The sequence below is a fragment of the Etheostoma cragini genome, chromosome 6 (genome assembly GCF_013103735.1).
Source record: "Etheostoma cragini isolate CJK2018 chromosome 6, CSU_Ecrag_1.0, whole genome shotgun sequence".
Lineage (NCBI taxonomy): Eukaryota > Metazoa > Chordata > Actinopteri > Perciformes > Percidae > Etheostoma > Etheostoma cragini.
In genome coordinates this window covers 21,141,533-21,159,231 of record NC_048412.1, presented here as the reverse complement: position 1 = coordinate 21,159,231, position 17,699 = coordinate 21,141,533, and the positions used below count along the sequence as shown (strand labels likewise).

At 37.8% G+C, this 17,699-nt stretch overlaps 1 protein-coding gene across 1 annotated transcript in view; it reads right to left on the bottom strand.

Moving 5' to 3' along the window:
* Positions 1-17,699, bottom strand: part of LOC117946358 (glutamate receptor ionotropic, kainate 3) — a 96,084-nt gene that overhangs the window by 29,994 nt on the left and 48,391 nt on the right. The window contains exons 2-7 of the mRNA XM_034874435.1: positions 12,344-12,517; positions 11,886-12,143; positions 11,536-11,717; positions 8,801-8,854; positions 5,742-5,912; positions 3,767-3,910 (exon numbers count right to left, since the gene is read on the bottom strand). Coding sequence (XP_034730326.1) covers positions 3,767-3,910; positions 5,742-5,912; positions 8,801-8,854; positions 11,536-11,717; positions 11,886-12,143; positions 12,344-12,517 — 983 coding nt within the window. The remainder of the gene's footprint in view (positions 1-3,766; positions 3,911-5,741; positions 5,913-8,800; positions 8,855-11,535; positions 11,718-11,885; positions 12,144-12,343; positions 12,518-17,699) is intronic.

Sequence of the window (17,699 nt, the reverse complement as noted above, 5' to 3'; positions counted from 1 at the left end):
ATCAAATAAATGTATTATTATTCTTGTTAAATATTATAGGGTCTTAACCCCTGTACAATCTAATGCAGTCAATACATTCAGGGGACTTGTATTGCTTAATTGTTGTCGAATCATATTTTATGAGTGGTGCTGATTCATCTACTACTTTACATCTACTTTCTTGCATGTTTATGTAAATAACACAATATTTGGTACACATTACAATATGACAAAACAAATAAACCGAGAGAAATGTATGAACGGCTGTCAACAAAACATCACCCTCTATCTCTCACTGAGTGTAAATTCACACCCACACACAGATCAAAAGTACAAGCACAAACCGTACAGGCTGCATTTCCTTTTTTTAATTACATTTTACATCTCAACGCCTTCAAAATATTTTCCCTCCAGACTATGGAGTTAATTAACAACCATCTCCTTTTGCTTGATTCCCCATGAGGTGGAAAACACATAACTGCCCTCTATTACGATTCCCCGATACCTGCCAACTCTACAGATGTTTTTATAAGAAAACACACACAGTCTACATAGGCTACCGTTTATTCTCACATTTATGATGATAATGTACTGTATCTGATTGTATTTACATGTTTTAGTTTAGTCTTTGCATTTGTACAATTAAGGGTGGAATCCTCAAAAAACAAATCCCATATCAATATCTTATTTATTACTCTTTTAATTTTAATTTTTCTCAGTGTCATTTTCAATAAGTCATAGCGCGTGATGCACGCACTACTTGTCTAATCGGCTAAGTCTTGTTTCAATTGAGTAATCAATCTCTGTGTTTTGAGTAGCAGCATTTGACTGATATTTAATGTCCAAACTGTTACAACCCTACATGCTATAGCTATCCCTTGGCTTCCTTGTAGCTTGCCAGAAATTGTTGTGAGAAGATCGAAGATTCAAGGAGAAATCTGTGGCACACTCCTTTTCAAACCCCCTCGTACCTCATTCCATCTGGCCTAGCGCCACTGAGGTGGGTGGGATGTTCAAACGGCTCTAATTCAGAGAGTGACATAAATGCCTCAGCCACATCACATCCGAAGGGCCAATTCGACCTTCAGAACATGTCAGACGCCGGCCCAGAATAGAGTGTAAATCAGGCCTGAGTAAGTGTTTTTATAACCGAACACTACAGTACTGTATGTTTGTACAGGGACAGTGTAATAATATTTCATTGGCTTTGGTCATGATCACTACAAGTAACTAACACAGCTGGTAATGGTGGATCTTGTTGGGAGACCTAACAGTGCTCACTGTTTCTTTTAACTGACACATTGTGACCCTGAGATTTGTTGTCTAATAGTATAGGACTTTGCGATATTTTGTTAGCACATATGGCAGACAAGCAGGGATGGTTGCTACCGGTCAGGCATACAAATAGCATTCATGAATGTTCTGTCACTTGGCTATGTGCAGCACATCAGATTTGAGCGTATAACTTTACACAACACGTTCTTAATATTATAGGAATGGTTGAAAAATGTGCAAGAAAAACTCAACAAGAAGTAATTATATATTCATTGTTGATGCTTCCTTACAAATGGGTGGATACACATTGTAACACTAGATCTATAAATACAGATGGATAGGAGTCTATACCGAAGGCTTGAGCCCTTATTTTTTTGGCTTGTATGTACTTTCAATGTATCCCTCAGGGCCCTGTCCCCCCCCACCTCCTTCAGTCCATCACTAGGGTTGGGTAACACAACAGAACCGGTTTTCTACCGGACTAAATGACAACACGGATTTTGGTCCCTTATTTTGGTGCCACTTAAAAGCCTGTGTTGCTCTCTGGCACTCCACTACGGACGTGAGAAGCATTAGAAGCATCACTGCATGGGACACTAGTTAACACACTTGGCAGCAGGTATCTTTAGCCTACTTTTAGCTAGTAGCTGGCTTAAACATGTTTAAAATGATGACATCTAAACGGTCTAATGTGTGGCTGTAATTCACTTGAAAGGATTCCAACACCGGGAATTGTTAGAGAAACACCACTGTCTGACTTACTGGTGTGTTCAATTGCTCCTCGGAAGCTCATTCATAGCTGTTGTAAAATATCCTTCTGCCATGTAGTGGTTCTTTTTGTCATTTAACAGAAATTGACTAGTGAAATAACGTATTGTTGTTATTATATTTTAAATAAATGATTTAAATTTGAGGCTTAGCAATAAACCATAAGCCAATAAGCCATCTTTTAATGTCACTGACTGTGTTCTTTTTCTTTTCTTTTTTAAAGTATTGGTTCGGGCACTGTTTAGGCAGGGGCACCATTCTAAAAGGGTTATTTAAAACCCTAACGATATCCAACCCTATTCACCACTGACCATCATCCTCGTTTACTATTCCTCTTTTCAGTCTTCAAAAACTAAAGAAGCAGAAGGGATGGTTTGCTAGAGAGCTCCATGTGTATTCACAGAGCCAGGATTGGCTTTGCACAGGTTTCTCTATCTAACCGGCCTCTATTGACTTAAGGGGCAATTCATTATAACTGTACACCCTGCCTTTTAATACCAGTAGAGAGAAGGAGACTGGTACCATTATGGAATATCCGACTTTGCTTTTTCAAGGCCAGTGCCTCGGAGAAACCACAAGCAGTGGCCATATCTAACCTCCCACTCACCCACGCTTTCTTTCAAAGCGGATGCTTTATGTTGTTTTGCCTTTTGTGATATCCGAAGATGGCCAGCCCAAGCCACAATGGCAGCCTACTCTAACTTTGGCCCTGGTTCTTCAGTGTTTTAACTCTTACTCTAGTGTCTTTAACATCTCCATGGAAAAGGATGCTGTCATGCTGTGGACAGGTGAGTTGGGCTCATGAGATCGATGACCAAACTCTCACTGTCTGATGAAGAGCCATGGGCTTGACATGTCACTAACATTCCAATCCTAAGGGAAGCTATTTAGTGTGTGGACCTGTTTTTTCTTTCCACACTCTGTAATCACAATAACGCTCAAAAGAGATCTTCTAACTAATAGTGGAAGTGGCATTTGCAATTAGAAACTAGTTTCAAATCCCATCAGGATGCTTAGCCCTACGGAGAAAATCTTTGGACGGAGTCATGTGTACCAAACAGAAGTTGTCAGCCATTTTGCTAATGATAAGTGGATGAGGAAAAAGGTTTAGCTCTGCCCTTTTATATGGACAGCCCCCTGTAGCCATCATTCTGATTGCTCTGTGGGTATATGCAAATTTCTTGGGCAGTTACCACAGATGAGGTATCCTGATTAGAGATTCAGGAGGTTAATGCTTAAACTTTGCTTTTGCAATAAAAATGGCAATTATAAGAGAGAAAACAAATGGAATTCCTGCCATTTAAAAACCACACCTTGGAAAGTTCAAATGATGTTGTTCTTTGAACAAATCAAGACACAAATAGTAGCATCTTTGCACACCCTTAATCTGCCATTTTGCACAGGCTTGTTTGTGTATTCTGAGGCACTGTCAGACTCCCATGTTAGATTAAATAAGAGCCGATTACACTAGTTGTGCTTTCAAAAGGTTACAGTCTTGTTTCTGGAAAATAGGTTATGAATACAGGGAATTTATAAAGCTGACAACAACACTGCTTTGATGTGTCTATCACAGCTTTGTTTGCTTTGTGTGTGGATATGATTGATTTGCTGCGTAAATATCCAAGTCCCAAATGACTACATGGTCCTTGCTCCACTCCCATTGTTATGTTTACCACTCAATCAGTATGCTCTAATATCAATAACACTTATATCAGATAGCAACAAGCCAAAGGTGTTCCATCACCTCTTTGATAAAACTCATGAAGCGCCCTCCGAATCTCCAGGGTTTGTGGCGGTGGCACTGCAGCGAGTTTACCGTCATCTGTGGAGCGTGCTGGTATGAGACGGATACAATGTGGACTGCATCATAGGTCAGAGCCGCATCTGTCTGAAATAAGGGGTGAACATTAATTCAGCTGATGCCTGCGGAAAGACATACATAGTTTGCTCACCATCAATCAATAGTCTTTAATAATGTTGCTATAAATCCACATACTGTACATAATTAAAGAATGTATTTAATATTTGACATATCAGCACCTTGTGTGATTCCTCAACTGATACCTCAATATAGTACAATCTTTGTCTTTTGTGTTTACATAACTGACATACAGTATGCCTTCAGCATCTTTAGACATCCGTAATTTATGTTTAGTTGCTCTATGCCTTTAGTCAGAACTCCAATTTAATTGCAGGTTACAATCCTTTGCTTTTGAACTCTAAGGCCAGCCTATTTTGCATTTTGGACAAAAAGGTTTATTCCAAAATAAGGAAACTAATCATAAAAGCAAAATTCCTTGCAATAATTAGCTTACATATGAGGATAAATGTGTAATAGCAGATCAATGGAAATTGGCCATTAGTAGACATATGACATGGAAAAAAGATTCAAGTGAATAATCTTCCTTAATTTGCTAGATAAATAAGGTCAATATTTATAACATGGCAATTAATTTCTGGCCATGTGTCACAAATAGCCCTCTCTTTATCACCACCTGCACTCTAATCACTGTTTCTTTCAGACTATACATCTATTTACTGACATCACTATTGTAGCTACACAATCTGTGACAGTCTGAATCCTCCACCAGAATAGCCTACAGCCTACAGCTATGGATATAACAAAGGCTGGACGCCTTCCATAAAAATCTTTCTGTCTTGATGGCATAATTAAATGTCTGCAGATTTGTTAGTATCACATTGATGCTATGAACATTTATTCTTTATCTCGTTCCAAACGGGCTATACTGAGTTTACTATCTGAAATGTGTGGGCCATTGGAGTAAGTCCCTATCATTTTCCTAGAAACATACTGAGACAATGGCACATTATCCATTATAGACTATCCATTTAACAAAGAATAGCTGTAAAGGGATGCACCTGGTCTGAAACAATGTGAAGGGAGAATGGCACGTCCAAAGGGTAATTGGTGCATAAGGGCTTAATGAATGTCCTCCACAGCATTATATTACCCCCACATGTACGGTTGAAAGCATAACATAAGACCCAGTGGATTTGTGCTGTTCATGCCAATATCTGACACTGCCATAAACATGCCAGAAATGAACAGGAATTCTTTTGACGAGGTGGCATATTCTCCTCTTCAGTCATTTAGGTTCAGGGATTTTAGCTCAGTGAAGCTTCAGCTTTTTGCCTGGATAATGGGAAAGAAAACTGTACTCCATTGGTATAATGCTAGATAGGTTGTCCTTTCTTAGATGCCTTCTATACCAAAATTGTTCATACCTTGCATACATATGTACAAGTTTGACTGATATTTGTTTTCTAACCTCTCTAATCCACAAGCCATTTTTCTACCACAATTTGCTTTCAGTAAATAGGTGACAATCCCATGACAATATTTTTTATAAGGGGCTGGAACCAGTCACCATGGTACTTATTGATATACCCCTTTTAAAATCACTTAAAATATGCATATTTCCCATTCAACATTTAGTCAAACTATAGTTAAACCTCTCAAACTGCTGACGTTCTTTACACAGTGTTTGTTTAATTAATATATATGAGCCACAGCCTAAAGAGACAACTGTTGGTACTGTATACCTCAGAATATATTGCTTAGGTACAATAGTTTATCATGGGTTGCTGTTAAGGTTAAAACCATTTCTTAGATAGATTGATCATACATGTGGTCACTTTTGTATTGACATTCCTGTGAACACCTTTATATTGAGCAATACAGAAGTAATATAACATACCGTCATGATGCCCTCTAGGAGGCCGGAGTCGGGTTTAAAAGGCATCTGCCTATCCATCGACCATTTCTCCACAATGGATGCAACCTGGGGATTATCCACATTAAGGATGCGGAAGCCGGTCATGTTGACACCACAGAAGCGATACGGCTCCAGGTCAATGGCCATCAGGTCCTTTTGAGAGACAACAGTCATGAAGAAGGAATTCTCATTTAGCATGCCAGCATTGAGCATTCTTGTTTTCAGGATTCATCATGGATGCTTTAGTCTCACATAGAAGGAGAATGATGCAGCTGCTGTTTCAAAGAGATGCTATATTAAGACCAAATGAAGTGAAAGGAAGGAGAAACACAGTAGTTTCAATGTCAAATCGGGAGATTTAAGCACAGTGTCTAGAAACAGTGTCTGTGTAATAAATGAAATTTAAAAGGCTCTGGTGGCACAGTCGCTTTTCCGCTGGCAAACCTTTTTAGAATTGACATTGTTACTGTTTTTGGGCCTACATAATAATAAATTACACTGCACAAACTACAAGCTTGTGATATATTTTGACTTTCTTAATCATGTTCATGTGAAACACTCCTTTTATAGGTGCCAGTTTGTTATTTGATAAGAATAATTAAAGCTTGGTTTAATACAAATAAAAGAACATGAAAAAAGAAAGCAACAATTCCATTGGATCATATTAATTATTCAACGCTTAAATTCCCTTTGCAACTTCTGAGCAAAAGCAATTCAATTTGAGCCACTATAATTTCTGGGGCAACCATTGTTGCTAAAGTGTGAAGTCGCGTGTTGACACATTTTGTGCCGGAATAGGCCAGGGGGCTTGGAAAAGACATTTGGAAGAACATAGATATTTCATTAGCACCCTGTAGGGTTAGCGGTGGGGGAATGAGAGCGTGTAAGACACTTAGTAAAGAACGGTCGCTGCCAGTCACTGAAATATTTCTTTTTGGTTTTTTTCTTTCCTACTAGAATACATTACTGTACTCTTTTTTTTTTTGTCAACAAAGATCATAGTTAATCACTGTTGTTCTATATGACATTCAGAAATGCTCAGAAAAGTAGATCACGTTACAAGTTCTTTAGCTCTGAGGCTAAGAATACAAACTAACAAAGACCGAATTGTTTGTAAAAAAATTTTATTAATCTTTTGTGACATCCTTGTTTCTATAAGGGCACTTTGGGATGTCAAAAAAGTGACTTGTTCCAATTAATATGTTCACTTTTTACAGTGTTGCCTTCAACACACAACTATAACACAAAATGAACCGATCCAAGAGCAGAATTACACTGAATATCTTTACCCGGAGAAAATGCTGTGCATGTTTGAGTCCATACAGAAGTGTTATGCAGGTGGCAAACATAACAAAGTTCTCAGCTTCAGGTTCTTAGAGATAGCTATGACAGACTCATTTTAAAGGACAAGGAAGTTATTACCCCATAGCGCTGCTCTTGCCTTTTCACGCTCTAATAAGTCGGCATTTCCCTCACCTCAGAAGATAAAACTCAGACATCAGTGGAAATTGTATTGCCATGTATACCACGTAAGTATTCATCGTTTTGGATCAAATCAAGCCACCAGGTATAATCTTCTAAATGGTGTGTGTCTATCAATATGACAGCTTACTGCAGCATTAGATAGATACCATACTCTGATTCTATGAAGATATCCTACCTTAATGTGAAAAATGTTGTTGCAGATAATCAAATAAAAGTTTTAAGCTAATCCTCTCTCGCTCTCTCGCTCTCGCTCTTTCTCTCTCATATGTATAGTGTGTGTGTGTGTGTGTGTGTGTGTGTGTGTGTGTGTGTATCTAAATAAATAAATATATGTATATACAGCCCTCTGCTAGGAAACTGTTAAAAAGGAATGCCCCTATTAAAGCAATAGATATTTTACACAAACACAACGTATGGCAGAACAATGTCATTGACTCACTGTCGAGTGAAAGATGACACACATCATGTCTGGACCTTCGTATCATATCACATTATCACAACAGACTGGACAAGTCCAGAGAGAAAAGGAGGGTGTGTGTGCCCGAGAGAAGCAGAAATAGAGATGATAACAGAGTGAAAGGAACAGCACAGATCATGCTGGTATTTATTCCCATTCAGTCTGTTGTTTGTCTCCAGATAGTCAGTGTCTCAGTGACGAGCAGCAACGGCTCCCTGCTGGGAGTGCTTGTATTAGTTACATGAGATCTTTTTTCTTTCTTTTTTTATCAGAGTGAGAACAGAAAATGCTCAAAACAGGAAGGAAACAGTAACATACCCAGGTTGCATTAAACATGTCTGATACTGAATAACATCATGCTCAAGCCTAAATCGATTCTTATATTAAAAGGTAAGGCTGGCTATGTCTTTTCTATTGTTAATAATAAAAAAGACCAAAACCAACAATATTTTAGAATAAATACTGAATTCTTTACCCATTCTGTAGCACATGTTCATACTGAAGACATACACCCAGTTGCCAGTACAGTACAAATAAGTCCTACTTTATTAATTAATGAATGAATAATATTGTTTTTCTTTGTTTAACTTGATAATTTTGTGGAGTTGTTGAATTGCATTGCAATATGTGAGAGAGGTGTTTTTGTTATTTAGCCTACCCTCTTTGATAAACATGTGGTGGACAAAATAATAGGAACACATGCTAGTACAACATAGTATAATTTGACAGTACCACAACCTGTGGCCTCCAGAATGACCATAAAGTTAAACCAATTGAAATAATGAATTAATTCATGACAGTAGGATTTTTATGTCAGTGCTCACACAGAACTTGGAAGCCACATTCAGTTTTGAATCTCAAGCTGTTGTTTTATTATGCTGCCACCACAAAGACTTCTGTTGATTCCACTATAAAATGGAGTGTTTACTACAGCACACTGAAGACTCTATTATACCTCCAGCTTGTCAAACAAAATTGATATTATGGACTGGATCCAAACTCTATTGGCAATTAGCCACCATTCATCAAAAAACTCAAGCGGTGGTGGAGATGAGAACAAACAAGGCTCTATTTTGTATTAACAAGCATGGTACATTACCAGAGTGGTGAAGATATAGTGGTAATACTCTGTCATCATCCCCATGGTCTGGGCCTGGAAGGATACAGAGACAGAGGATGGGAAATAAAGTTGTGAATGAATAGAGACAGGATAGGGAAAATGGTCATTTTGTCATGTCAGGACATTTTACAATCAACAGCACTGTCAGAACAAATAACCAAAGAAATGCACAAAAAGACTTTATCAGTAATGAACAAAATAGCCAGGTTTTAATGAGCATATTGACTAAAATGCTGTTAGTAACATTTTGTGTGCAAGTTTCTGCTGTTGTTTATTTGGATTTTGGCACCATGTGTAGTCTGCAGGATAGCAACAGTTCTTGATGCTTTTCTATGCATTTAAATGGTTTGCAATGGCTCAGGGCCCGTGACGTTATCCCAACAGTGAAGAAAGCCTTTAATCAAAAGAGCTCGGTAATCTTTGCCTCATATCCGAACACTCCATCACTGCCACTTGTTTCCCTCAATCTACATTCAAAGGCACCACATTCCCACGGCGGCTGTTCTTCCTATTTAATTGTACCATCTGTTGTGGAAAAAAAGGCCAAGGTTATGTAAATAAGATGCTATGCTTATTATGAGGCAAATTCACTTCTCCATTTATAGACATCAAGCCACATACATGACAATGAAACTTTGTGTCAAATATTGTGAGCATGAGTTTTCATCGTCATTTTCCACTACTACTGTCTAGAATCCATTTACAGTATGATACAATATAATTTCGTCAGCATTTCTGTTCATGAACCCTTTTTATTTCAGTACACCTCCATATGTCACTGATCCCACCAATACAATAGCAGGGTCACAGCACATGATTAAAAATAAAATCATTTAACAATAAAATGAACACAGATTTCTTTTAGAAGACACCAGGGACAGGCTTCTCATTTTCTCCAACGCAATCTGAGAGGGAATATAACTTGACAGAGGCATGTTGAATGCAGGTGAGCTTGTCAGGAGCATATACAGGACCCAACATTTTGTTGAGAATCATGACATGACAAATGAAATATTCTTAGGGCATAAAGCAGTAGACGCGTAAGATCCTCCTTGATGGGAGCGCACCTGCTGTACCAGTCCAATCACATTACACATGCATTCAATTTTGTCCTTTGAATTGTACTTATTGTCTTGGATAGGCCCAAACATTTTGTAAAGCTGTAAATGGAGCAGTATCTTAAGATTGTTTAGTTCAGTAGCTGGTACGTTTTTTTTCACTGCTGCCTCTAAATTTGCCTTTAGTAAAAAAGCGGTTTTAGGTGACTGTTACACACAATTCTATTGATACATACTATCTATCTGAGTTTTTTTACATTGCTATGTGTTTTATGTTTCTTTTTTAATGCTTCTCTATTTCCAACCTCAAGTCAACTTTTGCAGTTTTTCTTAGTGTTCAATGTCAATAAACTGCATATTTCTTGGGTTTTGTACTGTGGGTTAAAAATGTAAAGCTATTTGAATGTGTCTTTGGTTTTCTGAACATGTGATGGGCCATTACTATTTTATATATATCATTTAATTAAAAATAACAAGCAGATTACTTGGTAAGTAAAATATACCTTAATTTCAAAACCCTTTCTCCTATTTTAAAAGTTGTATTCTCTGCTGGTGTGCCCTGACAGTTTGATCATGGACAGGAACTGTCAGGAGCATTTTTGCCTCCAAACCCTCTCTCACTTTTTCTCTCAAGAGGACACTGATTCCTTGGTGCGAGATGTGCAGACTGGCCATCAGCAAATATATGTCAACTTAGATCTTAATAACTTAAGAGGAGAACTGATTTCTTAAAAAAAAAAAACTTGGGAGGAGATTCTGCATTCGGTAAACTTCTTAACAGAAGCTGACAGCACCCTGAATAGGGCGGGGGGGACACCACCAGCCTGTTTATGTCATCTTTACAGCATCAGGCCACCTACACAATCTCTACTCTATGCATCATACTGACAGTTCCTTTTTGACTGACACTCATTTATATTAAAAACCTGTTTTGATTGTGAAGCATTTTGGATCTTGTACCTGTTTTGCAGGATGTATGTTAAAGTCTGGCCAACAATTCATACATGAAAAAAGTTGCAAATCATTTGAACAAGATCTAAATGTACATATCATGTAACATATTAAGGCCATATACATAAAAAATAGTCCAAAATCATTTTTTTAACACTGTTTTTAATGCTCTATATTCAATTCTATTTTCAAATGGACCAAGATCCATTGTAAGAACTATGCTTTACATAGATTACAGTTTTACAATCTAGAATACAAAACCAGCTGTTGCAGATGCAAAAATGAGCAGCTGTGCTTTACAGCTCAACATCAAACTATGACACTCTGCTTAACATCATGAGAAACTTGTTTAGCAGAAAGTAGATCCTACACAAGTACAAAAATATCAATTAGTTAGTCTTAGATGTGATATGTGATGTGATTCATATAGATGTGTCCCACTTTTAAAGTGTTCTGAACAAGCAGGTGGCACAAGTTGAAATTCCATACTCTCTGACAGCAGAAACTCACTGCTGCTTAATTATTACCGACACACCTGCTGCTCCTCCCCTCCCAAGTTCTTGGCAAGTCAAAGCCTCCATATTTTCATTGACAACACATCTGCTAAACTGAAGGCTAAATAATCAACTGGTGCAAGTCCCAGCTGGGTGGAAAAGGACCACATCTTTGACAAGAAGAGGGTCTGTCCCACACTCTCTCACTAACCTGTTTGAGAATCTGTGCGGCCATGTGGTGACTGCAGTCAAAGATTATCCGGAACTCCCGGCTTCTCTTCATTTCTTTAAGAAGTGGTCTCGTATCCTGTGTGTCAAGAGGAAGCTGACGGATCTTTAGCCTAATGTTGTACCTGGATGGGGCCATTATCAGCTCCTGTAGTCTTATGAGACCTGAAGAGGAGAAACGGCACAGATAGAAGACATTCCCAGCATTGTCACACAGGAAATGCAATACTTTTTCTTTCCTTACTTCATTGTTTTTATCGATGCACTTTTCAGATTTGCTCTGTGTTTGCGATAATACAGTAACATGATATAATAGTATAATAGTTTTTTCACCTGTGCTGTCATCATAGACGACAGTGGCTGTTTTCCATTTGAGAAACTGCACCAGGTCCAGGATAGCATAGCTTAGTGAGGAATAATCCGGGTATAAATTGGCATAAAAGCTGTCCCTGTTGTCCATGGGGTGATGTTTCCACCGCACCTGGATGTGTGGCACTTCCAACGCATTGCAGATGGACTGCACGGCATTTGACGAAGAACTGTGTGAGGGACCAAATATTGCAACCACACCTAAAGATAGCTGGTCACAAGCTAGAGAAGGGCAAGAGAAGAGTGTACCAGTCAATTTAGGGAGGATTCCCAAATACTTAAGATATTTTCACATACATACAAAATTATTTGAAATGTGAGCCAGTCATGATTATTTAAGAAATACAGATATTTTGTTGACTGACCAGATACTTTTCCACAATGTAATCACAATCCTTGAATAAACAGAGCAAGCCACTGACCTTTTCTTGACGCCTCAAAACTGTCGTAGATATTAATCCTCTGTATGTCATATGTTAATGTTGTGTTTGGCAACAAAGTTCTGTTTCTGTTAATGTTATTGACAGCAAATTTAAAGGCAAGCTCCTCAGCACTAACAAGTGAAACAGGTCCATCGGTTTGTTCGAAAATCCCACCTGAAAAACAAAAGAGAAAGAAATGTAAGGCCCATGACAGTTAGTCTGTCAGTTAGATGTAATCAGCAGCCACAATTCTCGGTAGGGCTAAATGGAGAAAAATATTGAGAGGCATTTGCACATAGGACTATCAGCGAGGGGAGCAGCACACATAACACAAGGTATTACATTTTAAAACTTAAATTTTCGTGGAGTAACCTTCTTCATTTTCAGTAAAAAAATCAATATCAGCTTTGAAGTCTAAAGCAATAGTGTGTGTCTGTGTCTGTGTCTGTGTCTGTGTGTGTGTGTGTGCGTGTGTGCGTGTGTGCGTTTCTGTTCCATCAGGGCAGCAGGATATCTCAGGCTCTTATCTCTCCATTAAGATGTCCATTTATTTCACCAGAATACCACATTGGTGGAGCTGATAACTGTACTTGGGTACTCTTCTTTTACATAAAATTCAAAGGAAAATACTTTTAGATGGGGTTGACCACTTCTCAAAACTTACTCAACAACAAACAAGGTAGAGTATCACTTAGGATGGTGCTGTGTATTAGACCATCAGTGCCACACTACTTTCTGCAGTGCAGAGGAAAAAAACTTAGTTTGCCAGATTTACTTTTTTTTTTTTTTTTTTGACATGTTAGGTTTACAGGCCAGACGAGGCTTAAACAACCAAAACAAATTGTTCTAAATTAAATGTAGGGGTGTGCTCAACACAGACAAATAAAGACCGGCCTTAGAAAAATGAAAGTGCTTAATCTCCTAAATGCCTTTCATATAATGTGCATTCATGTTTGTCGTAATGTACAGTACATTTCTACCAATTTAATTTAACAAATTCAAAAATATATTTATGCTTTTTTCCACACTTTGTTTTTCTGGATTACAGTACTCATGAAAAGTATTGTCCTACCGGTCTGTTAGTCAGTATGTGTTACTCAGCAGAGTGTAGCGTGAAATACATACCGGTATTTTACAGGGTTCGAACTGATTATTTCTGACCCAAATTGCTCTGTTGCCCTACTGGCTATTGTTGTATATGGGGATATTTTTGCAAATGTTTCTTAAAAAATGAATGTCCTCTGTTCACTGAAACGCTTTGGCTTTTAATTTTAAACGGTTTATTTAAAACAATTACACTCATCAAAAAGACGGAATTAGAAATAAAGGCCTGCCTCTAATGAAGGCCTGCTTCAAATAAAAGCCTGTGCGGTTCAGGTAAATAAATGCCCAGGCTTTTATTTGAGGAATTACGGTAATACACACCAGTTTATTTGTTATAGAGAGTACTACTCAACATGTGATAACAATATGTCTTCTGAAGCTCCAAAAGGAGCTTTTGCAATGATGATGTCATATCGTGGCCTCCGTTGCTTCAGATTTGTCTATTTTCATCTGTTAGGCAGTCTCGTCATGAGTTGGAAGTGCAATGCTTAGTGTCTGTGTGTGTGTGTGTGTGGGTGGGTGGGTGGGTGGGTGATGCACACTTAATGCATTTACATTAACACACTTATGCAGGTTTATTTGAAATCTAGTTTGACACCCTACCAGGCCAGTGCATATCCCTGCATAAATTTGCATGTCCATATCTTCATAAACTTTATGCAACATGTAATCCCACTTGGTTTTCGTACATTGCAACATAGTGTGTTGCTCAACCAATCTAACAAATCCAGTCATTTTTGTTTCATTTTTAAGACAGAGCATTCAAAAGTTAGAGTATTTTCTTTGTCAGTATTCCACTGTCATGTCCCCGGCATCGAACATAAAAAAACGTCTATATTCCACCATTTGTGTATAATTGGTAAAGTAACAAACATTACATTTACCTTCAAATGTAAGACAACCAAGTCCTTCTGTGGCTGAGCTGCAGCATTTAAGAAGACAGTTTTGACAGCTTCTTTAAAGATGCCTGTAGGAACATCAGCTTATGGAGAGACTGGCTTCTCCACCTACACTCTCATCATATTATCTATTTCAATAACAAAGCAAAATGCCTCTGCCATCTTCCATCAATTCTGAAAAAAAGTTCACTGACATCAAAAGTTACAAACTGTACTTAAGTTGAACTTGTATGGCCATCATTTGAGTTATAGAGACAACCTTTTGAAAACTGTTTTCTCCGCATTGAGATCACAACATTTCTAAACAACAAATCACAGTAGTACATATCTTTAAAGTTATTTCTGCTGCCTGTTTATCATGACTTAAAGTCAAATCTCTCGAGCCTTAAGATATCCAACTTCCAATGACATAACAAAAGAGAAAAAGCAGCTCACATTTAACAAGCCCCTATTATTAGGGCTGTAACGATACACCAAACCCAGGGTTCGGTTCATGTCACGATTTTTTTTTTTTTGGGGGGAGGATTCAGTAAACATAATACAACCGTAATACATTGCATTCCGGTTAGGTTTGTGTCCGACTTGATCTTGACTTTCTCTGACATCACACACACGTGGACAATGATACTCTCACGAGATCAAGGTGGCCGCAGATTTGAGACCCAGGCAGTGCAGCTACTTTTCACAGACTGCAGGACTCAGGCGGACCCAGGACATACTTAGAAACTGCCTCTCAGATTATCCAACAGCTGATTGGTTCAGAATTGACTCAAAATTATGATTTGTATAATATTTTTATTGTTTTTGAATCAGAAGGAGTTTAATTGCTATTTGGCTGATTTAAAGGCTCATTCTGTACATTCTGTTTGCCTCATAGTGACGGAAAAAAGAAATCAGAGACTTAATCCGTTCAGATTATGGATCATCTACAGTCTGTTGTTTCTGTCACGAACAGATCGCATGGAGAGAATTTTGAGAGCTACTCCGGAGACTGTGTACAAGCTGCTAAATGTATCTGATAACATTTTATTAAATCTAAATCAGACCTAGCAGGATGTGATTGTTTCTTTGACTTCCTGTTCAGCATGAAGGCTGCTGGAATCAGCTGGAAACTGTCCGAATTTACCGCAGGTTTTTGTTACCGCCACTGGCTGCTGCCGCCTGCTCTCTTCCACTTTACAGGCGAGGTGCAGTTAATCTCGAATGAACTTAGTGTGTTTCAGGTTGAGACAATGGACAGTATGAGAAACATGATACGTTTTGTAAACATCAAACATGTAAACCTACTCTAGTAGACCCCAAGAGTACAAATATGAGGCTGAAAAGGAGCATAAAAGGGTACTTTAAGACACTGGACCCATGGCAATGTTTGGCTTTTTTGTTCGATATTAGAAAATAGAAATAGGTAATTTACCTGTGATCTGAATTGGTTTTATATTTTTTTTTAATTGTAAGAAGTTTTCTGACAATTAGCTAATCAATTAATCTATTAATGATTTCAACAATTGCTTTCTTGTGTTGGAAGATTTGAGCTTTATTTCACTGACATATTGATTTTGATATTCTTGCCATTAGTTTGATGAATGAACTTGAACATTTTTTTTTTAAATTAGGTACTTTTTAACAGGTTAACAGATTCATGTGCAATAAAATATAATACCAGGAACAGAAAAAAATCAATTAAAAATGGCTTGAATTGAATTAGGCCTAATGGGATTTAAGGACCACAAAGTGATTTATTTTAGTGTTATTTGTGTTAAGGATTTTGCAACCTTTGGCCTGCCAACCCGGTATTATTTCTCTAATCCTAGAGAATACCAGGTTGCAGAGAGCTGAGCTTGGAAATAACACCTGTGACCTGCTGATGCCCCTGAACAGACCCCCAGTTCCTGAATCACTGACTCACATATCTCTACTGCTTAAGAAAGAGTGGCAATTCTGGAAGCCAAGCTCATCTTACTATTTATGACTCAAAGCCTCCCTGGGTTGCGAGAGGACGTGATGCATAAACCGCCCAGTGGAATCCGTCACATTAAAATAAATGAATCCTTCCATTCCATGGGGAAATCTCATTAGAGTACATTAAGTAATTGCTGGAGTATATAGTATTTTGACTGTTAAGAGGATAAAATGTGCATTGCTCAGAAGCACTTTAACAAATTTAATAAACAAGGGGAAACCTGCTCCTTGGGAGGAAAATCCTGCAGATAATTTGCTTTGCCCTTTTCAGAATACTGCCATAAGCACAATACCCTTAAAGCCTTAATGTGCAAGAGCTCCCGCAACTCCACCCAATAAGGGATAAGCAGTTCTTTTTAGCATCTCACAAATTGTACTCTGATTTAGAGATGGGAATATTACGGAACATGTTTACAAGTTCCGATTTAAACAACTGCACTGAATGTTCATTATTGCAGTGGGCGCGTGCAAATTGAGATGCATGAATTTCATTTCATTTGTTCTTGTGAATCTCAGTCAAAAGGCTTCAAATTAGCATGTCTCGAATAGACAAGAACACAAAGGCCTTTAATTAGTCTCTAAGGTCCTACCACAATATATAAATCAGCCGCTAATTGCAGCTGTTTCCTAAATTTGTCTTTTGAGGACTATGTGGATCAGCTGCATTCAAAAGACACAGACTGATGTATGTAAAGAGAGAAGGATCTAAATTCAACTCTTAAACTGCAGAGAGGGAAACCAGACCGTTAAAACTTAACAGAAATATTAACAGACATAGGGACATCTAGTAGTGTGAAATATGAAAGTGTTATAATACAATATTTTGTAAATATGCAATATAATGTAAATAATACTGACCAGACTACTCTTAATTACTCCAGTTATTAATCAGAGTCACTGCATCCAAGTCATTTCCTGATTTCTCAGTTAAACTGGTTGTTACTGCATGGCTTCAATGCTCCAGTAACAAGAAAATAAGCCTTAAATAACAAGAGACAGACTTCTGGAGCTGATAAACCTCATCCGAGTGGTGTTATCATGGCAGCAGCATTTGCATTATAAAACAGTGTACCAGATGTTGATTTTAAGATTTTCAGCTCTATTCAAATTAAGCGAAGGCATCAAGAAAGTAAAAAGCCAGTATATACACAGTAAGGGCAAATAACCTGGCAACTACATGGTAACAGCTTACTGTATGTATCAAGGTGTTAAATATTGGTGTTGGAACAGAAATACACATATTCAGAAAGATTAAAAGAAAAAAAAAGAAAAACTATCAAAACTGCAAAATGTAGATGTAAAGTGCTATTATTTAATCTATATACATTCATTAATAAAACATTTGGCCTGCATGTAGGCTAAATGAAAGCCTTTAGTAATCTGTGGTGTGCACA